This window comes from Chionomys nivalis, chromosome 6 (genome assembly GCF_950005125.1).
Source record: "Chionomys nivalis chromosome 6, mChiNiv1.1, whole genome shotgun sequence".
In the NCBI taxonomy this organism is placed as follows: Eukaryota; Metazoa; Chordata; class Mammalia; order Rodentia; family Cricetidae; genus Chionomys; species Chionomys nivalis.
In genome coordinates this window covers 2,209,156-2,230,817 of record NC_080091.1, presented here as the reverse complement: position 1 = coordinate 2,230,817, position 21,662 = coordinate 2,209,156, and the positions used below count along the sequence as shown (strand labels likewise).

General features: G+C 36.9%; 1 protein-coding gene across 1 annotated transcript in view; it reads left to right on the top strand.

The window, feature by feature from the left end:
• LOC130875602 (leucine zipper protein 2-like) overlaps nt 1-21,662 on the top strand; it is a 133,058-nt gene that overhangs the window by 17,929 nt on the left and 93,467 nt on the right. The window contains exons 4-5 of the mRNA XM_057771620.1: nt 3,681-3,762; nt 15,904-15,966. Of these exons, the coding sequence (XP_057627603.1) occupies nt 3,681-3,762; nt 15,904-15,966 (145 nt within the window). The remainder of the gene's footprint in view (nt 1-3,680; nt 3,763-15,903; nt 15,967-21,662) is intronic.

Here is a 21,662-nt window from a genome sequence, read left to right as displayed (position 1 = left end):
CAGACAATCCATGCCTTTGTTTTCACTATACATTCTCAGGTCCCTGTGTATGTTTATAACAACACAGAAAGCCTTTAGGTCAATCAGGAGGACAGCATTAAGTCTGTAAAATATGTTTAAGTAATCATCTACACCCCAACTTCATACATAAGTTCTCAGAGGACTAAATATCTGTTCCACCAAAAAGGTGAAAGAAAGCAGATATGTTCGCCCTGAAATATCAGAGTTTTACACAAAATTAGAAAAATTGGTGAATATAAATAACTCATTTTATGTGTATCATTAAAGTCAGCATAAAAATCTTCAGTAAATTTTAGCCATGGCTATAGGTAACTTTTTCAAAACAAAACTGTCTGACCTAGAATTCCCCTCATGAACAAATAAAGAACTTACAGAGTATTTGTGTGTATCTGGGGACAAATTTTTAAGTAAATCTAGAGGGTGTGAGAGATCCACATACAGCTACATGAAGAGATAACTGGATGGTTCACTGCTAACAAGAGAGAAATATGTTTGTAATAAGAGATGTAGAAATAACAGATTCTAAATAGCTTATAAGTGCTTGATAATCACATTAATAGATAAATGATAGATGGCTCACGGTGCCTTATTTCGACTATTAAATAGTACATGTTCATAATATATAACTACCTGGATAATATTCACAGAAGACCCTTGGGTTGATAGAGAGACATTAGACTACATAATGTCAGTACTAAAGAGCTGTAAGCAGAAAAACGACCCTGGGAGCGTCCTCAAGTGTCTTTAGAGTAAATGAGAAAGCATACTTTGTTCTCTCTGGTGACTTGGGGGAGGACTCAGAGTGCTATGAGACTATTGACCACTGATATGCTTTCTGAAAGCCAGAAGGAAGCTTGGGAGAGTGACAAGCCTTTACTCTGTAAATTACTGATTGACCCAGCAGCTCATCACCATCTGAAATTCATGCCTTCCTGAGAAAAAATGGAGATTAAAACCGAGATGAAAAAGCTGCCCAGTGCTTGCACAATATGAGAACCTATGCTAAGATAAACAAGTGTGTGAGCAATCTCACCCTGTCACTGGAGCTATCCAGTCTTAGAACTAGAAAGTTACTTCAGCATCAAAGAGGCCCCAAGGCAGCCAGGCCTAACTGGTCAAATCTTCCTGAGGTGTGGTGTGGTGTTGAAGCAAAGAAGCCTGAAATCATCTCGCATAGCATAGAAACTGTGCGCCTGGTCTGGGAGTCAGGCTCTAGAAGCTGGAGAACAGTGGGCTGGTTAAAATATATATATATATTAGAAAGGAGGACAGAATAAAGTGTGCTGAGAGTTGGTTGGTAGATGTAAGGCCAACTACCCATCACACAGTAGCTCTGCTTGACATAGATATGTACATTTCTCTGCTTCTACCATCTAAAAATATTGGACTCACTTATATTTATATTTGTGTATTTTATTTTATTGCAAAGGGTTTTTCTGATCATCTGTATGTGTACCACATGTATGCCTGGTTCCCATAGAAGTCAGAAAAGGGCAACTGGTCCCCTGGAACTTGATTATGGTGCTTGGAATTCAATCTGGGTCCTCCTACAAGAAGAACAAATGCTTTTAACTACCAACTCCCTCCAGACACTTTGTCCAATTTTTACTAACATATTACTGCTTGTTCTTTCTTGTTTCCTATTTGCCTATATAGCATGATATGGGATTTTTTTATTCCCTTGTCTTTTGTAATATAATTTTATTAGATTATTATTCATTGTCTAAAACTAACAATAGCTAGTCTAAACACAAAATTTAGAATGAGAAGTAGTAGTTATTATAAAATTATCTTGACTTTTTGTTGACTGCATAATTCATATTTTAACCTGTACTTGCAGAAGATTGTTTTTCCTTCTTCCCCAGCACCCTTTCTTCATTTTTCCCCTCTCAATAAAAGAAGTGTAATGCTTGTCTACATGTGTGTGCACATATGCTGTGAACACCTGCCACTGTCCCTGTGGGCCTCAGTTTTCTATCACTCACAGATAACATATTTAGATGTGATAGGTAACGTATGTATATCTATTGCATATGATCATATTTTATATTATATTGAATTTAGTATTTGAATATCATAGCAATATTTAATTATTATGTCACAAAAGTTCTTCAGTTAAAAATCTGGTATTCCAGATAAAAATATCCATATATGAATATACCCCCGAAAGTTGAAATTTAGCTTTAAACCAGGGATTATGGATTTGGCCGGGACCACAATGATTCCAAAATTTATTCTTTCTCTCCTACCTCCCTTTTGTTGTCTCCCCTGAAAATTAAATTTGGGTGATCGCAGTACCTAAAGTTGAGATCTAGAAAGCACAGAGTGTTACTGCTAGAGGAAAGAGCTTGTCCTATGGGGTATCATGAACAAAGAGTATACTCAGGGTCTCTATGAAGTTGTTTTCTTTTTTTAATGATTGTAAAATAAGTACTTTTCTCTTCTATACTCTCTGCTAACCATTTTGTTTATTGTGTCATTTAAACCTTGCCACAAGCTTACAAAGGATTTTTATTATTGTGTCCAGTTTTAAATGAGGAAATTTACAAGGAGGGAATTTTAACACTTGCCCAAATTACCAGAGCTAGTTTCCCAGAAATTGATGGCCAAATTTAAACCAGTTTTGATTCTCATGGAATAGAACAACACTTTGCTTGCTTGTTGTTGCTCTTAGGCAACTTTTCTAGGCACAGTCACATATCATATATGTGCACTCTATTACACACACATGTGCTTGTACATACACATGTACACACACACTAACTTTTATAATCTAATATTTTTGAGGTGATAGTTTGAGTGACAAAAGTCAAGTCAAAGCAAGTCAATAGCCTTAATCCAATATGCACAAATTGTAAATCTTTAAAAGAAATGAGTAAGCACATAAAATAATGGCTTTCATCTTGACATTCACAAACATGCACACACATGCATGCACATACACACACACACATAGTCACTGCATGATTGTTATTGCTCATTCCCATAACCCTTACACTGAGAAACTCTCTTGGCTTCCATTGTATCTGTAAGAAACAATGTGATATTTATCATCTCCAACCCCTGCAATCAAAACACATAGTCTGTGCATACTAATGATCTTGGGGCCCAATTTCCATGCATTTAGGTCATATATTTTCTTTCCTGTGCCCATTAAGCAATAGTTAGAATTAAATCTATTTTCCTTGTGTTTTCATGAAAAATTCTCAGGTTATAGCTAGGCCACAATACTGCAAAATTAAGAAATTAATGAGGATCAGAAGATTACCATAATTTCTTTCAGAATTCTATCATGACTTTTGACTTAACACGTTCACGCCCTACATGTCATCAGTGAAATTAGCTTTCCAACTTGAGTTGGTATATTGAGCTGATTGAACACATTCATTGTTCACATTGATTCACACACTGGGATTCTTATAAAGCCTAATAACAAGGCAATTTCCCTTAAATATCACCTGCTTTATGTGTGTGCATGAAAAGAAAGCCCTTTATTATCAGAGTATTTAGACGTAGCCTTTTGTATTGCTGTAGATTTTCATAATTATAGTTAGCTGTTCCTTAAATGTATTGATAGACAAACTTTTTTTTCGTAAGGTTCATGGGAAACAGTGGAATCATGTGGTATCTCTTCTTTGTTCTTTTTTCTACTAACCTAGGGAAGAAATGAAGTCTCTCCAGGAGGCCCTGCAGAATCAGCTTAAAGAGACATCTGAGAAAGCAGAGAAACATCAGACTACAGTGAGTGTGTTTGTGCCTCTTCTTTGGGTAATAGCTTAGGGTTGAGAAGTTATTTCTTCCTTTTCTCCAATCACAAAAGAAAAATACACTATAAAAAGAAAATAATGAAGTCTCCACAACAGAAGCTTCAGTCATTTTGATCAGCATAATATTTTGCCACAATTTACTATAAGAAAAGGGTGAACATTGTGTTTAATTTGGCAATCTTCTGACTCTCTATAAGGGATGAAGCAAGAGGCTGACCAGGCAGAGAACTGGATCACTTTAGTGATCACTTTAGTTGTTCCTGGGTAGTGTAGAAGCTGAACTGAAAGCCAGGTAACCTATGTAGATCCATAAGCTGTCCCAGACTACCATGGCATGGGAATCACTCAGGGGCAGGGCCATACTATCTGCTTGGTCATCCGTCCCACAGATTTTTCATAGGATAAGACCTATACTTTCAGGGTCCAACTGCTCCCCAGATCTTTTCAAGATGATGTCCTTTTGACACTCACACTGTGGCTCTTATCAGTGATATTCACCAGAGACAGGAAAATTGGCTCCTGAAGCAATGCTGGGATATCAGTCTCAAATTTATTTCTCAGACTCACTTTTGCACCTCTTGCAAAGATAAGACTTCTATATAATATCTAGTGCCTGAATCTCCTTTTAAAATTTATATAATACCAAACTTTGTTTGCTAGAGGTCAACAGATTTGAATGTATTACTGAGAAGATGGATGGAATGTTATACCCAGGGCCCACGAGGGGAAGGCTAGTGCTGGCCAGCAGAGAGAACTGGACAGTAGATCCCATTATGATTTCAGAGACAGTGCAATGGAGAGACAGCTAAAGAGGCTCAGAATGGGCAGTGTGAACAACACATAGAAGACATAGGAGCTACCCCACATTGTGGATCTAAGTCACTAGGGCAGGTCTGAAGTGGTTTGAAGTGGCTCTAGAGTGTGTTATTCTTCAGCTGATTGTTATTTGAAAGTATGGTCCTGAGAGTACATGACCTATTGTGGCTCCAGGGAAGGAGGCAGGAAGAGAGAGAAGGGTATTTCAAGCACATTATCAGGCTAGTGAGAAAGAAGCTGGTCCAGCACATGGTTCTTGGAACAGACTCCTTCTGGAGTGCCAATAAAATATAACATCAATTTTAGAAACAAGATTCATGAAGGTATCCATTTTGTTCAGTTACTGGAAGCACAGGCTCTCTAGAAACTGTGGTGAGCCTTTTATTTGCAAAGCTTCTGTAAACTTTGGCTGAAGTGAAAATGCCATGGGTACAGAGTATGGCCCCTGTGCCCCACCCAGCATGCTCTCCGTACCTTTCTTGTGGATTTCCCTCAGAGCTGTGACAATCCTATCCCCACTTTCCTCATATTTCTATTAAGCCCAAACCTGCTTGCGCAGACTGGCTTAGCATTCTGTTCTGAGGATAATTCCTAGTGAAACAGGATTCTGTGGACTTGATCAATTTCTGCCCGTTTGCTTATTTATCCAATTAAGACAGTGTAACACATTAAAATAATAAGGGCTATTATTACTATTAAAATAAGAATACTATACTATTAAAATATGAAATTTATTATATAGAAATTATATTATTATTATACAGAAATATTGTAATATATTTATAATTGAAGGTGTAATTATGTCTGGCTTATAGGCTATAGTAGACTTGAAAGTGATATCCCGTCCTTCCTTCTCTGCCCACCATTTTTATTACAAATTCACATATGATCATTTCATTTCCCTCAGGCTCTCCTACTGACTCCTACAAAGCTCTTCATTGGTGATTTTGATTCTATGCACACAAGGTACTAAGCAGAAGAGATGATGAATTGTAACTAACTTCAAAACTGTAGGCTATCATTGCCACTACCACCCACTAATGATACAGGAAGCATTCTCAAGGATGACATAGGATTAATGTCTGACAAGGGAAGACTCACATAATGTAGTCTGTTCTGAATCATTGGGGATGTTCTAATGTTTTATGCTAAGTCATTACTAATCAAAACCATTTAGTTACACAATCAGGACACTATCATGCGTCTCCAGCAGTTCTTCCTATAGGTTGACAATGAGCTATGTGAGATTGATCTGATGTTCAGAATCACAAAGGTTCCTGTCACAGGCGTGAGCTGTAGCACTGATCTGACGATGATCTCTGACTAAACACCTGAAACTTCACTGTATTTAGTAATTGCAAGACAACTCAATTTTGGTAATGCTTTGTATTTTCTTACCTACAGATGCACTATCATTGTTATTTAGTATAATTGTTTGAAATATGTTTAAAGTCACAGGCGTGCCCATATTTAGAAATACGTAAACATACACTAAAGTGTATGTAGACACATGATGGTGCTTCAGAATGATCATGTGCTGGGAAACAAAGAATTGTATTACAATATAAAACATATATCCTTTAGGCATTATTTGTGTTGGAAGATTATAATGAAGAAAAGTAATTTTCAACCTAAGCTGTCATCATTTTTTAATATTGCTAGCTCTAAGGCAGTGGGATGATGTGAAGAAGTACCATACGATAGGCTTCATTCCTGAAGTTAAAAAACTCGTCACATCACCCAACGTGACAACAAAAATCATAAAATGTATGTGTTACAAAGAGAGCAGCTCATAGAATAAAGCAAAGATTCCAAGTGACCAACTTCAAAGAAAGCCTCTCCTGAGGTGAGTCCAGGTGCGGAAAAGGAAGGACTCTTCTCGTTTTCTTTGATCTTCCCTGCAAAGAGATGAGAAAGAGATGAAAGGAAGATGGTGGGGATAACAGCAAGTATAATTGAGTAACGTTCAGTGCAGACACTGTATTTCCATAGTGGGAACTCTTTATGCGACTGAACTTTCATGGAAACTGACAACATGGAGCATCCAGGGACAGGGGGTGATCAAATATCTATGTGAGTTGTGTTAGTCCCACACACATAATGGCAGAACTAGAAGACTACTAAATACAAGAAGAAAAGCAAGCAAGCTTCCAAACTAACCAAATTCCTGATGTATTAGAAACCACAATGAATTAAAATAGTTTAACTATATTAACACAAAATCTTAAAATGGGAGCAATAAAGTTAGAAGTATTGGAAAATGTATATAAAGATGCTAAATTTGAAAATTGAAACTTTTACTGTTCATCATGAACAAATTAGGAAAATGAACACAACATAACATTCAAGGAAAACAACTACCAAGATCGTAATGTTTTCTAGAGAAAAATCTTTACAGACAAAGGTGTTACTAGCAATAGCTTTGCAAACCCCAGGAAAAACTGAAATTATCACACTCTGCTTTGCCCTAAGCATAGAACTTCACACACACAGCTTCAAACCCATCAATCTATATGTAAGAGCAAAGCAGAGCAAGTGACCAAATATTGTTAAAATGCCATCAGTAGTGTAAACTATTACAAATATCTGAGAAATCTCCAATAAAGTTTCTAAACAGGTGAAAACATATGATGTATAATAAAAAATAAAACATGAAATGGTACAAAAGTGATATTATATATTAAAAACTACTAGTTCTATATTAAAAGTTATTCTAGTTCATTTTTGTTGTGATTATTCTGTCTATTTAAGAGACAAGCCACACCAACTCCCTTCAGCCTCTCTCTCCCTCACCATCTTGGCTCTCTTTCTCTGTTCCTTTCTCTTCCCCCTCTCTGTCTCTCTCTCTCTCCTTTCTCTCCCTCTTTCTCTCTCTGGCTCTCTCTCACCCCCCTTCTCCCCTTTTTCCTTCCTCTCCATAACTCAACTAATAAATATATAATTCTATTCTGTATGATGTGCCCATTTATGTGCCTCCCACCTGCTGCCTGCCCACACCTTCCCAAGACCCACTGTCTGCCACCACAAGGATCCTGCAACAAGCTGCCAGGACCCACTGCAGCCACCTTGGTTTGTGGACCTGCCGTCACCGGGATCCCACAGCAAGCTGCTCGGGACCTGCACCAAATCCATAATATTTGGTGCCGTTAATTTATTTGCAATGGATGCGTCATTCCCTAATTTTGAAAAATACAGACCAAATTTCTCAGTATCATTTATATTAATGAGAAATAAAAATAATAGTTTGCAAAAAATGCTTAGTGATAGATTCCTTTAAGTTAGTTTGTTAATAAAAGAACTAATAACAATTCATTTAAGCTATCTTAAAAGTAAATAAATAATGACAATGGAATATTTACAAATGTGTCTGGCAAGGCCACATATGGCACCAAGAGCAAATGGCAAGCAATTATCTTCACGAACAATGCTGCAGTTACAAAACAAAATAATATCAAACTTGTTAAATCAACAAATTATAAAAAAGATTATTTATGATGGAAAAGTGAATTTGTAACAAATAATTAAAGGATGGTTCAAATATTTGCATTAAAAAATAATGGAAGCATACCATATCAATAATATCAAGATGAAGAATACATGATCAACAGATACACAAAAGGCACTTGATAAAATACAATCACTTCATGAAAAACTGAATGAATTAGGAAACAAAAATCTATATCTTAATGTACAGATCCCTTACAGACTCAAAAAGCTAATATTATATTCAATATTGAAAGTTTGAAAGCTTTATGACACTTTGAGCAAAAAAAGAATGCTAATTTGTCATGTTTTTTTTTATTTATTTTATTTTTTTAATTAAAATTTCTGCCTCCTCCCCGTTTCCCATTTCCCTCCCCCTCCTCCCACACATTGCCCCTCCCCCCACTCCCCTCCCCCTCTCCTCACTCCTCTCCCCCTCCCCCCACTCCGTTCCCCCTCCCTCTTGATACTGAAGAGCAGTCCAAATTCCCTGCCCTGCGGGAAGACCAAGGTCCTCCCACTTCTATCTAGGTCCAGGAAGGTGAGCATCCAAACAGGCTAGGCTCCCACAAAGCCAGTTCATGTATTAGGATCGAAACCTAGTGCCGTTGTCCTTGGCTTCTCATCAGAAAAATAAAAAGAAAAACATTATATATATATAATGTATTTGTGTGGTGTCTATACTAAGGACCTGTATGGTTAAAACCAAGAATACAACAAAGAGCCCTGACAAAGCATCAAAGCATTTTGGGTAAAAAGCCTTCAAATTGCCACTGAGTTCCTTTTGTGTTGGCTGTCTACTGGTGGGCATTGGGCCTGGCCTTAAAAGTGGTTTGTATATGCATTGAGACTCAATTGGAGGAAACTAATTTTCCCATCTGTTAATGGTTATCATTTGGAGATAGCTCCTGGGCTAACGATGAGGTCTTATGTCCACTTCCTATCTCATCATGGGACCCCATCTGGCCCAGACCTGTGCAAATCCTGTGCAAGCTACCACAGTCTCTGTGACTTTGCACCATCCTGCCGTCATTTGTTTCCTTAGTGTCCTTCACCCCTTCTGTCTCCTTCACACGTTTCCCTGAGTCCTGAAAGAGAGGAATTGATGGAGACATCCCATTTAGGATGGTCTCTCAATAGCTTGTGCAGACATCCCTTTTAGAACGGTCTCTCCACAGCTTGTCCAGCAGCAGGCTTCTGTATTTATTTGCATCTACTGTAGTACAAACCTTCTCTGCTGCTGGCTGAGGATGACACTGAGCTAAGTAAATCAGAACACTGTTAGAAGTCATTGTACTGTAATGTCACTTCAGCAGAATGGTAGTATTTTGTTTTCCCTTAAGGTCTCTGGCCTGTCTAGTCTCAGATTCTTGGCTGCACAGGCAGTGTCAGGCATAGGTTGCATTTCCTGAAGTGGACCTTAAGTTCAATCAGACATTGGTTGTTACTCACCAAAGCTTTGTGTCTCTACTGCACTAGCACATCTTGCAGGGAGGTCACCATCATATATCTAAGGTGTTGTAGCTGGATTAATGTTTACCTTTCTCCTTTGGAAGTGTGTGGAGTAACTTTGAGTATCATGAACACTGTTCGGTAGGGATGAATGCTTTACACAGGCACCAGTTCAATTTCTCCGTGTTTAATGATTTGTGTAGGTGTTTTCTTCAGTAATAGGCCTAGAGTTCCCATGGGGTCTCTTTGACCAACACTTAGATTAGATGTGACCCATTCCTGGAACTGGAGGCTTCATTTGGTGATGAGAGATGTTTATTTGGGGTTTATTTTCCCCATTACCCCATTACTTGGCCATTCCATTTAGATCACCTTCACATGTGTTTTAGAAAGCTTCTGCTGGACTAGGTTTCCATATGACCCCTTAAATGACCCTTAGTTTTTGTTCGCCTCACCAAGTTCCTTCCTACACTGACCTCCCTCTTCCTCCCTGTTTGATCCTATTGTTCCAGTGCCCCCACCCACAACATCCATCCATAACTATCTATTCTATCTGCCTTTCCTAAGATAATCCAACTTTCCACTACCCCTGGCACACCAGCTCCTAACTCTATACCTAACCTCTAGTTATGTGAATTGTAGCCTGCTTACCGACTTAACAGCTAGCATTCACGTATAAGTGAATGTATAGACTATTGTCATTTGGGATCTAGGTTGCCTTACTCAAGATGATTTTTTCCAACTCCATTCATTTATCTGAGAATTTCATGATTTTATTTTTTAACAGCTAAAGTAATATTCTATTGTATAAATGTATCACATTTTCCTCATCAATTCTTCAATTGATGGATATCTAGGCTGTCTCTAATTTCTGGCTATTATGAATACAACAGAAATGAACAATGGTGAGCAATTATCTCTGTAATAAGATCTAGAGTCCTTTGGATATATTCCCAAAAGTGGTATTGCTCAGCCTTGACACAGATCAGTTCCCATATTCTTGAGTAACCTGATTGCCGTCATGGGTGTACAAGATTGCACTCCTCCAGCAATGCAGGTTTCCTCCTCCACATCTTGTCTTCATTATCTGTCATTCTTTATTTGGTCTTGGCCATTCTGACTGGTGTAAGAAAAAAATCTCAAAGTAATTTTGATTTTCATTTCTCCAAAGACTAGGAAGTTGAATATTTCTTTAAGTACTTCTCAGTTATTTGTGGCTTATTTCTTCTTTAGTCATCTAACCCCTGGGGTGGTGCAACCCACCTTCAGGTAGGCTCCTGCCTTCTCAATAAAACCTCTCTGGAAACTCCTTCACAGATAGCTTTATGAGTGTTTCCCCTGCATTATCTAAATCTAATCAAGCTGAAAATGAAGATTAACCAGCCCAGAAAGCATGCTAAGAAAATGAAATCTTTATGTCAAAGAGCTTTCATCACTCTTGTGCTACCTTAAAGCCTGTCAAAGAAGCCCATGAGAGTATCCTGGTGTTCATAAACAGATCAATAAAGAAAATCTAGGACAAACACACAATGCAAACTTTTAATCTTTCCAGTGATTAAAGTTTTACTTTATACTCAATTGGGAAGACAAGGTAAGAACAGTTTGATGAACCTCTAACAGAACAGCTTGGGATTTTTCTTTCTACATAAACATCCTATGCTAAACATTGAATACATTTGTGTGTTGGACAAGTCTACTATTGCAAATCAATCACTAATTATTTTGCCTTCTAATACTTCTACAGTAATTAAAGTTGTGGTAAAAAAGGAAAGTTTTTGTAATTGCCTTGCCCTCGTTCTGATGGGGAATTGGATTTCAGGCTAGTAATATCATTATACCATTTCTGTAGTAATATGAGCTGCGTTCCTGGTGCCCGGCCGCCTGCACAGCTTTACCCGAATTAATTACACGGAAACTGTATTCTTTTAAACACTGCCTGGCCCATTAGTTCCAGCCTCTTATTGGCTAGCTCTTACATATTGATCTAACCCATTTCTAATATTCTGTGTAGCACCACAAGCTGGCTTACCAGGAAAGATCTTAACCTGCGTCTGTCTGGAGTGGGAGAATCATGGCGACTCACTGACTTGGCTTCTTTCTCCCAACATTCTGTTCTGTTTACTCTACCCACCTAAGGGTTGGCCTATCAAATGGGCCTAGGCAGTTTCTTTATTAACCAATGAAAGCAACAGATTAATACAAGATCCACCTCCATCATTTCTCCTTTTTCTGTTTAAACAAAAAAGGCTTTCATTTTAACATAGTAAGATTACATATAACAAAACAGTTATCAAGCAAGAATTACAGTTGTAATATTTATATCTATTTTATCCTTTATCATAACTAAGGAAAACTATAACTATAACTAACCATTCTTCAACTCCATCAAAGACTCCAGAAGGATATAATATTACCTAAGCAAACAAGAGATCCAAAACTCTAGAAATGACAGAGACATCTCACTGCCTGGACAGTCACCCAAAGTTCCTTTGTACCGTTGGGGCATCCATCTTTAGCCTTCAGGCCCATAGTATCCAGCAGACATTTTCATGAAGCAGGAAATTCCAAAGACAGTTCAGTCACTTTCTGCTGTGTCCTGCAGAATGTCTCTCAGACTCTTTCATAAGTTAGGAACCCCAAAAGACCATCTCACCTTTAGGCAAGTTCAACAGTCCTCTCTCTGAGGGTTCTCTGTGTCCAGTTTATGTATCAGTCCAGGCAAGAGGAGTTTCTTGCCCAAATGGCTAACCAACTCCATAAGGAGCGTCTTCGATGCCCATCTTCCTCTTGAAGTAGCTTGGTGCTGCCATGAGCAGACGTGTTTCATTGTCATGAAAAACCCTAAGTTATTAAAATATTTAAAATTTCATATTCTGTAGTCTTTGAAAGATATGAAGAATGCCTATTTAATTGAACTATATCTCTATATATCTAGAAAATCTAACTAACATGACTACAAGCTTGACTATTATTGATGATTTCCACTAACAACCTATATTTCCTAATTATACATTACATTTTTAAATGAACTACATAATCACAATACCTTAATCAAGAGCAGAAATAAATATACATATAACAAAATTGACCTTAAGATCCATACCAATACAAATTATTTATATCTATATCATATCCCCCTTTAAATGTAAAAGAATATTTATAAACAATATTTGGGAATATGGGCGCAGTTTTTTTTCTCCAAACTGCTTTTTGCTGAATGGGGGCGCTGTATTTAAATCTTTTATGGTGTAACCTGTGTGTCAGGGTCATCTCAGTCGGCAGTTGAATGAAGTAATTTTTTGAAGGTGTTCACAGCAACCTTTAAAGAGGGAGTGGTCTATCATACCATATTGGGATAGACGCAATCCATAGAGTCTCATCCTCTGTGAAAACAAAAGAAGACCCTCTCCAAAGCATCATATCCTTAGACCCATATTCTGAAATCATAATACCCTTATATCCATTCTGGTTTAGCTTGGCAGCCCATATAATGAAATGTCTCTCTGCATTTAGCTCCTTTATAGTCAAAAATTTTAAAGAAAACATAATAATATAAAGAATCCACGTAATGGCTTTGTGGGAGCCCAGGTAGTTTGGATGCTTACCTTAATAGACCTGTATGGAGGTGGGTGGTCCTTGGACCTCCCACAGGGCAGGGAAACCTGCTTGCTCTTTGGGCTGAGGAGGGAGGAAGACTTGATTGGGGGAGGGGGGGATGGAAGGTGGTGGCGGGGAAGAGGCAGAAATCTTTAATAATTAAATAAATTAATTAATAAAAAAATAAATAAAAGAGAAAAAAAAGAATCCAGACTCTCTGTGAATTTTTCATTTTTATGTGGCTTATTGTTTTATTTTTTTTAATCTATAACTATTTGTACTCTGTCTCTTTAAAGACTTTACCCGTTTTTTAAGACATTAACTTTATTTTTTTTATATATATATATTTTTCTCTCTCAAGCCTACGTACATTTATCCAACAGTGTCTGAATCAGTTTTATTGTGAATCTGTAATTTTTTTACTATCCAGGAGCATTTTTTAAAATGTTAAGCACTTTTTAAAAACTTAAGTTGCACCATGTACAGATAATACTGTACCACCTGTGTCCTGTTCAGTCCAAACGTTAACTGCGCTGTTATTATGGTAATTATAGCAACAGATTAATACAAGATCCACCTCCATCACATTTCATATTCAAAGGAAAGATATACTTTTATGGTGACCTTGATTGAATTTTGAATTGTGATCTTTTTATTCAAATGAAAAATTGTACAATTCTTCCAAAAATTACAATAAGCGAAGTTTTTCCAGGTCCAAACTAAAATTCTTTGAATTACAATAACAAACTTGTTTATTAAGTCATAAAACATGAAAGTGAAAGAGAATATATTTATGAAAATTTTTATTATGTGAGCAGCAGATACCCCTTGAAATGATCATGTTCCAACACACTTTTTATGAAGACAGAAAGATTTGTTTTCATCTCTGCATGGATATTGCAGTGAGAAATCATTCAGCTTTGGGTCCGCCTTGCCAAAGCCTGACAGACAGCAGGGATAGCAGGCTAGCAGGTGTGACGATGATAATTAAAGATATTAATGGTGTTTGGATGCATTTCATGACTCCTGTTAACTTTTATAGCTCAACTTGTCCTGGATGAGACATAATTCTAAGGCAAGAGTTGCCTCAAAGCTTCCATCTTCATCAAGCATAAAGAAGCACCTTTCTTCCATGCTTTGCTCACAGCAAACACTTGATATTCTTGTCTCTGAAAGCCATTATTGAAGTCAATACCAGGAATACTTATTTCTGCAGGGAAGTTAAATCCTGCTGGGATTCTAAGCCAGTGATCTCAAAATGCTAATATTTTAAAATATTCTGAATATATTTGAGTTTCATATTCTCATATGGCTGTGTGGAGTATTTAATGAATTACAAACCTGATATTGAAATCTATTTCAGTATATTCCTAATAAATGTGAATTTTAGCAATGCAAGCATACTGAATGTATCAATAAATGAAGGTTTGGCATCAGAATAGGTTATGTATGTAACTAAGGTTGCTTCCACTATTTCACAATTTAAAGTCTTTGTTAACCAACAAAATACTTATGTATAGAACTAGCTATGAAATTCACCTATCAGAAAGCATGCCCTGGTTCTGCTGATATATAAACTTTAAATAGTGTCACGCCATTACAGGTAAATATTTTGGATCACCAAAGGTCTTGAGTTTCCCATGTAATGGGACAGTGATTGTGATCAGTGGTATTTCCTTGACCTAAGCATCCACATAGTTTAAATTATCCTCGAGAATTAATGATTGAAACAATAGGCCGGGTAGTTCTTAAGCATTTTCTGTTTTATATATACCATCACTATCAGATGGTTCAGCTTGAGTATTCAGTAACAGATGGAGCTGTTATGTTCATAGATTCTCTAAGAGCAGGGCACTTACTGGTAACATAAGGCTCCAGCAGACCTTTATAGAAAGCAAAGATCAGGAGTCAGGTGCTATGGGTCTTCTAGAAAGTAGTACAGCTGTTTCAGCTCTTGAAGACATGAGAGACTCCATCTGGAATCATTCTTATACCTCTCTACCTATATGACTCAGATATCTGCATATGCCAGCTTCATCCCATCTCTGTGAAACCTGCTATTCTCTTCTTGCTAATCATTTGAACATGTCTTTTGACTTTCCACACCAAAAATGGTGGTCAATAACATCTTCTACCCATGTGAGCTACAGAACAGCTGGTTCTCTCTGGGTTCCTTAGCTGAAGCACCACGGAAAAGACAATAGATGCTTCTATAGTTTAGAGTCAAAATCTGGGGTAACTTTTACTGGGTGGTGGATTTCTCATACATGCTACCTGGGAAATAGTCATAATGGAAGCCGCCATGAAAGGATGGATGTAGATCGTGAAACTGAATTCTGGCCCTTTGTTTCTCTTCAAAAGAACCAAAATTATTTAATTCACTGTATTTGGAGTTATATCAGCTACTGTGATCTTTAGCACCTTGATTAAATTTTTGATATCAGCAGCCCCAATTTAATCATTTCCATAATTAGTTGAAAACAAATGTAGATTGATTGGTATTAAAAAGAATATCAATATATTTCACTAATATAAAATTATGTCTTTGAAAACTTACACAAGCTTTAATGTAATAAACTATATATATAATAATTTGAATAATGATATAGGAAATTAAGGTTTTGGTTAATGAAACTTTAATCCTTTCTTTTTTAATGTTTTTATTAAAACTGTAATAATTTCAGGATACCTCAAAATGATATAAAGTAAAAAAGAGCAAGGTAATATATCAATAAGGTGTATCCATACTATTCTATTTATTTTTCAGATTAATTTTTTGAAGACTGAAGTGGAAAGAAAGAGCAAGATGATCCGTGACCTACAGAATGAGGTAATTTTCACATTACAGGAAATTGTACACTAATCAAAGAATACACAAAGAAAATGCATGTAGACTTTTAACCAGAAGTTTGGAGAATTTGAATGCTCAGCTGAGCTGCAGTAACATAACCACGGAGAGCAAAAGTGCTGCAAAGAATTACTATCTCACAGCTGCAATGAGCTTAGGAAGTAGAAAGGATTTCATTCCATTGATTTTTATTTTTCAAGATAATTGGAACCTACTTCTAGGTTTGAATATTAAATCTGATTTTTAATTTATCGTTCTCTACATGCAGAGAAGCCCTTGTTAAAGCTCATCATCTGATGTTTCTAACTGCCCTAAAATGATAAGAAATGATGCATGTGGATATTTACTTTTGGAACAAGCAGTTTTAAATTTCTTTAAAGGAGTCTATAAATGTAGTAAACAACAAAAGAACCAAATGTCAATGAACATTGTTGTAGAGAAAACCCTAGTAAATTAAAAAGAAAACCCACTTCAGTTCAACTCTAAATATGTGACTGGAAATTTCTCTAAGGTAATCATTCCGTCCACTTGCCTCAGTGAACACAGTGCTGTGGAGGGGATACAGTATTTCATAATGTAATGGAGTGCTTCGCGTCACTATTCTTAATGGATTCCTGCACTGCCCATAGATGAACAGGTGCTAAGTTTTGCCTCACACACACCCTGAGCCCAAGATGAGCTCAGGATATTTTAGTAATATCTCCTCACAACATTCTAACCTTATTTCTGGTGACTTGCCATTCTCGGGATGAATTTTGACCAGCCCATTATTATGCGTAACTCTGACATAGCTTTTACGACATACTATGAATCATCCACATGAGTCCCTAGAGCTACTGGGGACAGTGCCAATGGCCAGGCAGCTCAGCATGGCAGAACTTAGCTGCCTTGGAGATCTGAGGCAAGGTGTCAGAAATAAAATCAGTGTAGCTCAGGTCTGTCTGAAGGTTTGGGACCATGATACCTCCCAGTTTCCTCTTAGCGTTTGCAGCCTTAGGCTAGTACCACTCTCTGACCTGGAGGAGTTCCGCTCTTGTTCACACTTGTGGCTTCATGGGGACTCTCTTCCTTTTCTAAAGTGTTATGTATAGGAATCCATTACTGAGTTTTAGTACCCACTCTACTCTGTCTTGACATTGTCTTGTTGTGACTGCATGTGCAAAACTCCTAGCTGTCAATCAGTTTGCATTTTGAGTTTCTAAGTGGATTGTGAATAGGAGATTGGTAGTCTTCAAACCATTCTAGGAGTTTTGATCTCTGGCGTATTAACAAAAGTATCTTAGCAACTTTTAATAGGCAAGGATCAGAAGTATTGCGTGTAAGTTCGCATGTCTTTGGAAAGGAGTAAGGAATTCACACTTTGGGATGTTCACCCACCACAGAAAACAATGCTTTATTTCTTATAGTGAAAATAATTGTTAGTTACACATTCACGTGAAGAAAGGGGTTAATTTTGGTGGTTTTTTTGTTGCTGGGGGCAATTTAAAGCAAGCTAACTAGCAAAGCATACATTTTACTTTCTGAATCAAGGCTGGAAGTGTCTGTTAGAAGAGGTTTTACATTAAAGCTAATGTGATTGAAATGGCCAAAGTGTAATACACAGAAAAATAAATATGAAGATGGCCTCTATCGTACATGACTACAGAAAAGAACTTTTTATTCGGCAAAGGAATTTTGACTTGGCATTTCAGAGGTAATGCTCGCTCATTGTAGAGATACTCATTCTCTCAGGGGAGTTGACAGTCTGCCTTAGACACTCCCTCATTTCATGTAGTGAGCAACTAATTCCACTATGTAAATTATTACTGAAAATACTGGTGAGCTACATACATTTGTGGAAGTTTAGAATTGGTCAAATTGGGAGTTCATCTGTGTTTACAGCCGTATCGGCACTATTTTTTTTTTTACCTGATAGATGATTATGACTCTAATTCTTCATAGAAAAGTAAATGTGAACTTTGGTTGTGTGTCATTTATTAAAGTCACTTTGCCATTCATCTACTTTGAATTGTTGGCATTTTAGAACATGTGGAAACAATGCATCTTAGACATTTGAAACTTGTTAAAACCCCAACAATGGTAAGCAATTACAATCATCATCGTGATTATACTTTGAGGTAATTAATTCATTAATCTGTATGCTTTGCGTAAGTATTTTCTTAAAATGGCTTAAGCAATCAAAACTCCATGAATAAAAATACCAGAGTATACTTGGCTTCTATCCTGTGTTCACAGACATCACAGATATCCTCATAGTCTCTCTACAAAGTAAACAAAAGTACCAGCCATTCACTTCACACACACTCCATCATAGGAACAGGGAATAGTGATAATTTTTTGGCTTGTTTTAACAGAAATTTCCAGAGAAGATTCTAAATTTTTGGCATGCCTACAACAATCATTACAGCCAGGAAAATAGGAAGTTCAGTTAGTCACGTCTTCTTCACACTTCTGTCCTTAAGTTGTGTAGGTTTTATTCAACTTAAATCAAATAGGTTTCCCTTGAGAAAGGAGGGTTCACTAGAGAAGAAGAGAAGATACCAGAGCAATAAAAGAAAATATATCTTGGAACACATTGACACTTCTATTACCTCCTGACTTCCAAGCTCTTTTTTACGGTAAGCTCCAGAATATAGAGGGTAAATCACAGTTTAATAAATTGTGATGCCCAAGGCAAGCAGAATATACTAAAGTACTGTGTTTTTCCCAGCATTGCTTCCTCATCTAGACTTCCTCCTCATTCTAAATATGTTAGGAGTCTGCAATCTTCCTGTTGTGCATATCTTTCAAGTATTTATCATCTCCACATCAATGGTGGCAGAAAACATCTTCTGATCTAACACAAAACAATCAATTCCCTCCACTTCTGTGTCTTGAAAGAGTTGGAGAACTGATTTCATTTTAGTCTTCCTGGTTTCATGACTCCCTGACCATTGTTTTCCATCTCCCCAGCTCTATGTACCCCAGAACCAGCATCATCACTGCTCATATAGCTTTTGAGTATCAGCTTGTCATGGTTTCCCCCTCTTAGTAAAACCTTACTCAGTCATCACTCAAATACATGGACTAAACCTAGGAGAGTTAAAATGTTACAAATTATTAGAGATTTAAGAAAAGGATATTTATGAGAAATTCCATTACAGAAAACCTAAGAAACTAAAAGGAGTGCTTCTCGCATAACAGGACAGATGAATGAACCCCATGTGTGAAACGTTAGAGGAAGAAGGTAAAATATGGAAATATTGCTTACAGTACCCATCGTGGAAACCAGATTTCCCCAGAGGTCATTATTTCAATGTCATAAAAACAATTCCTCTGTACTATACATAAATAAAAATCCATGAACCTCCCATTTAAGACCATTTGTAGCCTCATAAAATTAATGCATAATGGAAATCTTCACATCTTACTCTTTGACCCCTCCTAGCATTTAATCTTTCTGGATTGGATTATGTAGTCACTAATCTACCTGCCATTTGCACTCTGCACTTTTCAGAAGTAAAGGGCATGGTGCATAAAATCTGTCTATTAATATATATTAAGTGTGTAGTGCAGTTATATTAACAATAAAAGTATTGATTGTTTTGTAAATTACAAGAATGAAGACTAGCTTTTCAGTATTATATCTTCCATGCATTTTCTTGACCATGTGTGACTTCTGATCAATGTTTATTGAGTAAAAATAAATAATCCATTTGCAAGCAAGTTAAGACTATGATGGGTACACCCACAGAAACAGTCTACCTGAGCTAATGGGAGCTCACCAATTCCAGCCAAGCAGGGAAGCAACCAGCAGAGGACAAAACTAGTCCCTCTGAATGTGGGTGACAGTTATATGGCTGGGCCAGTCTGCGGGGCCACTGGTAGTGGCACCAGGATTTATTCCTACTGCTTCTACTGGCTTTTTGGGAACTTATCCTCTTTGGATGGATATCAACCTAAATATAGTAGGGAGGGCCTTGGACCTTCCCTAAAGCAATGTGCCTTGCCCTCTCTGATAAGTGGATGTTGGATAGGGGAGAGTAGATGGAGGGAATTGGAGAAGGGGAAAGATTGGGAACTGGGATTGGTATGTAAAATAAAAAATACAATTTGTTTTAATGAAATAAAAATAAAGTTATAAATGAATAAAGAAATATGCCTTAACCAGACTGTATTTTTTGCAACTTGAGTAGAATAGACAACTTTCATTATCAGATAATAACGAGACTATGAAATTATGAGAATTATTTCTTTTCAGATTTTCCATATGCATATATGTTGCATTCACATGCACATACAAGTCAATAAATAATAAAATACATTTCAAATATATAGAGTGGCTCTAAATCATGAATAATCAGCAAGGCACATGTTAATCAGTGCTGCTAAAAGATACTCCTGGTTTGTTTTTTCTTTAGCAAAGAGAGACATATTTTACATCAGTTACTAATGTACTTCATTGAAAAAACAAAAAATAAAAAAATAGAAATAAGGGATGGAAGAGAGGCAAGGAGGAAATAAACAGGGAAAGATGAAAAAAGGTTTATGTGGATTGATATTCAAAAAAGAGGATTCCCTTAAAGGTTTATTTTTGTTTGTTTGTGTGTGTGTGTCTCTGTGTGTGTGGTGTGTGTGTGTCTGCTGTGTATGTGTGCATGCAAGCTTGTGGTATGCATGTATGGATGTTTGTGTGCGTGTGTGAGCGTGTCTGTGTATGTGTGTGCTGTGTGTGCATGTGTGAGCAAGTGGTATGTGTATGGGTATATGTGCATGTATGGGTGTGTGTATGTAGGTGTGTGTTCATGTTTGTGTGTGTGTTTGTGTATGTGTGATATAAATAAAGGTGTCCATGGAGGTCAGAAAAAGGTTTCAGATGCCTTGAAGCTGGAGTTACAGGTGGTTGTGAGCCACTCACTGAATTCAGATCCTCTGCAAGCATGATACGTTGTCTACTAAGTCACATCTCCAAGTCAGGAGAGAATTTTGCCAACATTAGTGATGTAGTTACTTTCACTTGTGAATTTCACTAGTAATATAGGAATTTGGATTTTAAAATCCTGATGATTTTCTACATTTTACCTGTCAGAGTCAGTAATTTTAGACATTTAGTTTATAGAAACAAGAATATGTAACTCAGTGGGTGACTCCTGAGTGGCAAATAATCTCTGTGTGAATCCACTGAAGTGACCATAGGTGTAATAAGCAGTTGCCTGGCTTACTTTAAATTGTCTTTTGATTTACCTGAAGCATTTCTGAATATTCAAGAAATGCTCCTGTTTCCTTGTACTTTTATAAAATGACTGTCAAAATTTCCTGCCATGTCCTTAGTACGTGTCTTAGAAAGGTGGACCATCTGAAGTTATCAAGGTCATCAACCAAGCTACTTTTATAATTTTATCATTTAACATATACTTATGGCACTAAAATATTAATTTTTTACAAATATGTTATCTTCAGTTAGTACACAATATGGAGATGTTTTTAAATAATTACTTAAAATTATACACTCTATGTTCCTTCTTCAAGATATTATGAACTATCAGTATTTGGAAAGGGAAAAGGGCCTGAACTTAGGAATAGGAAGACATAGTGGTTCTATCTACTTATCATCTGTCTGTCTGTTTATCTACTTTCTACATCTATCTTCAATCTACGTAACATTTCTCACCATCTGTCATCCTAATAGTTTATACTCT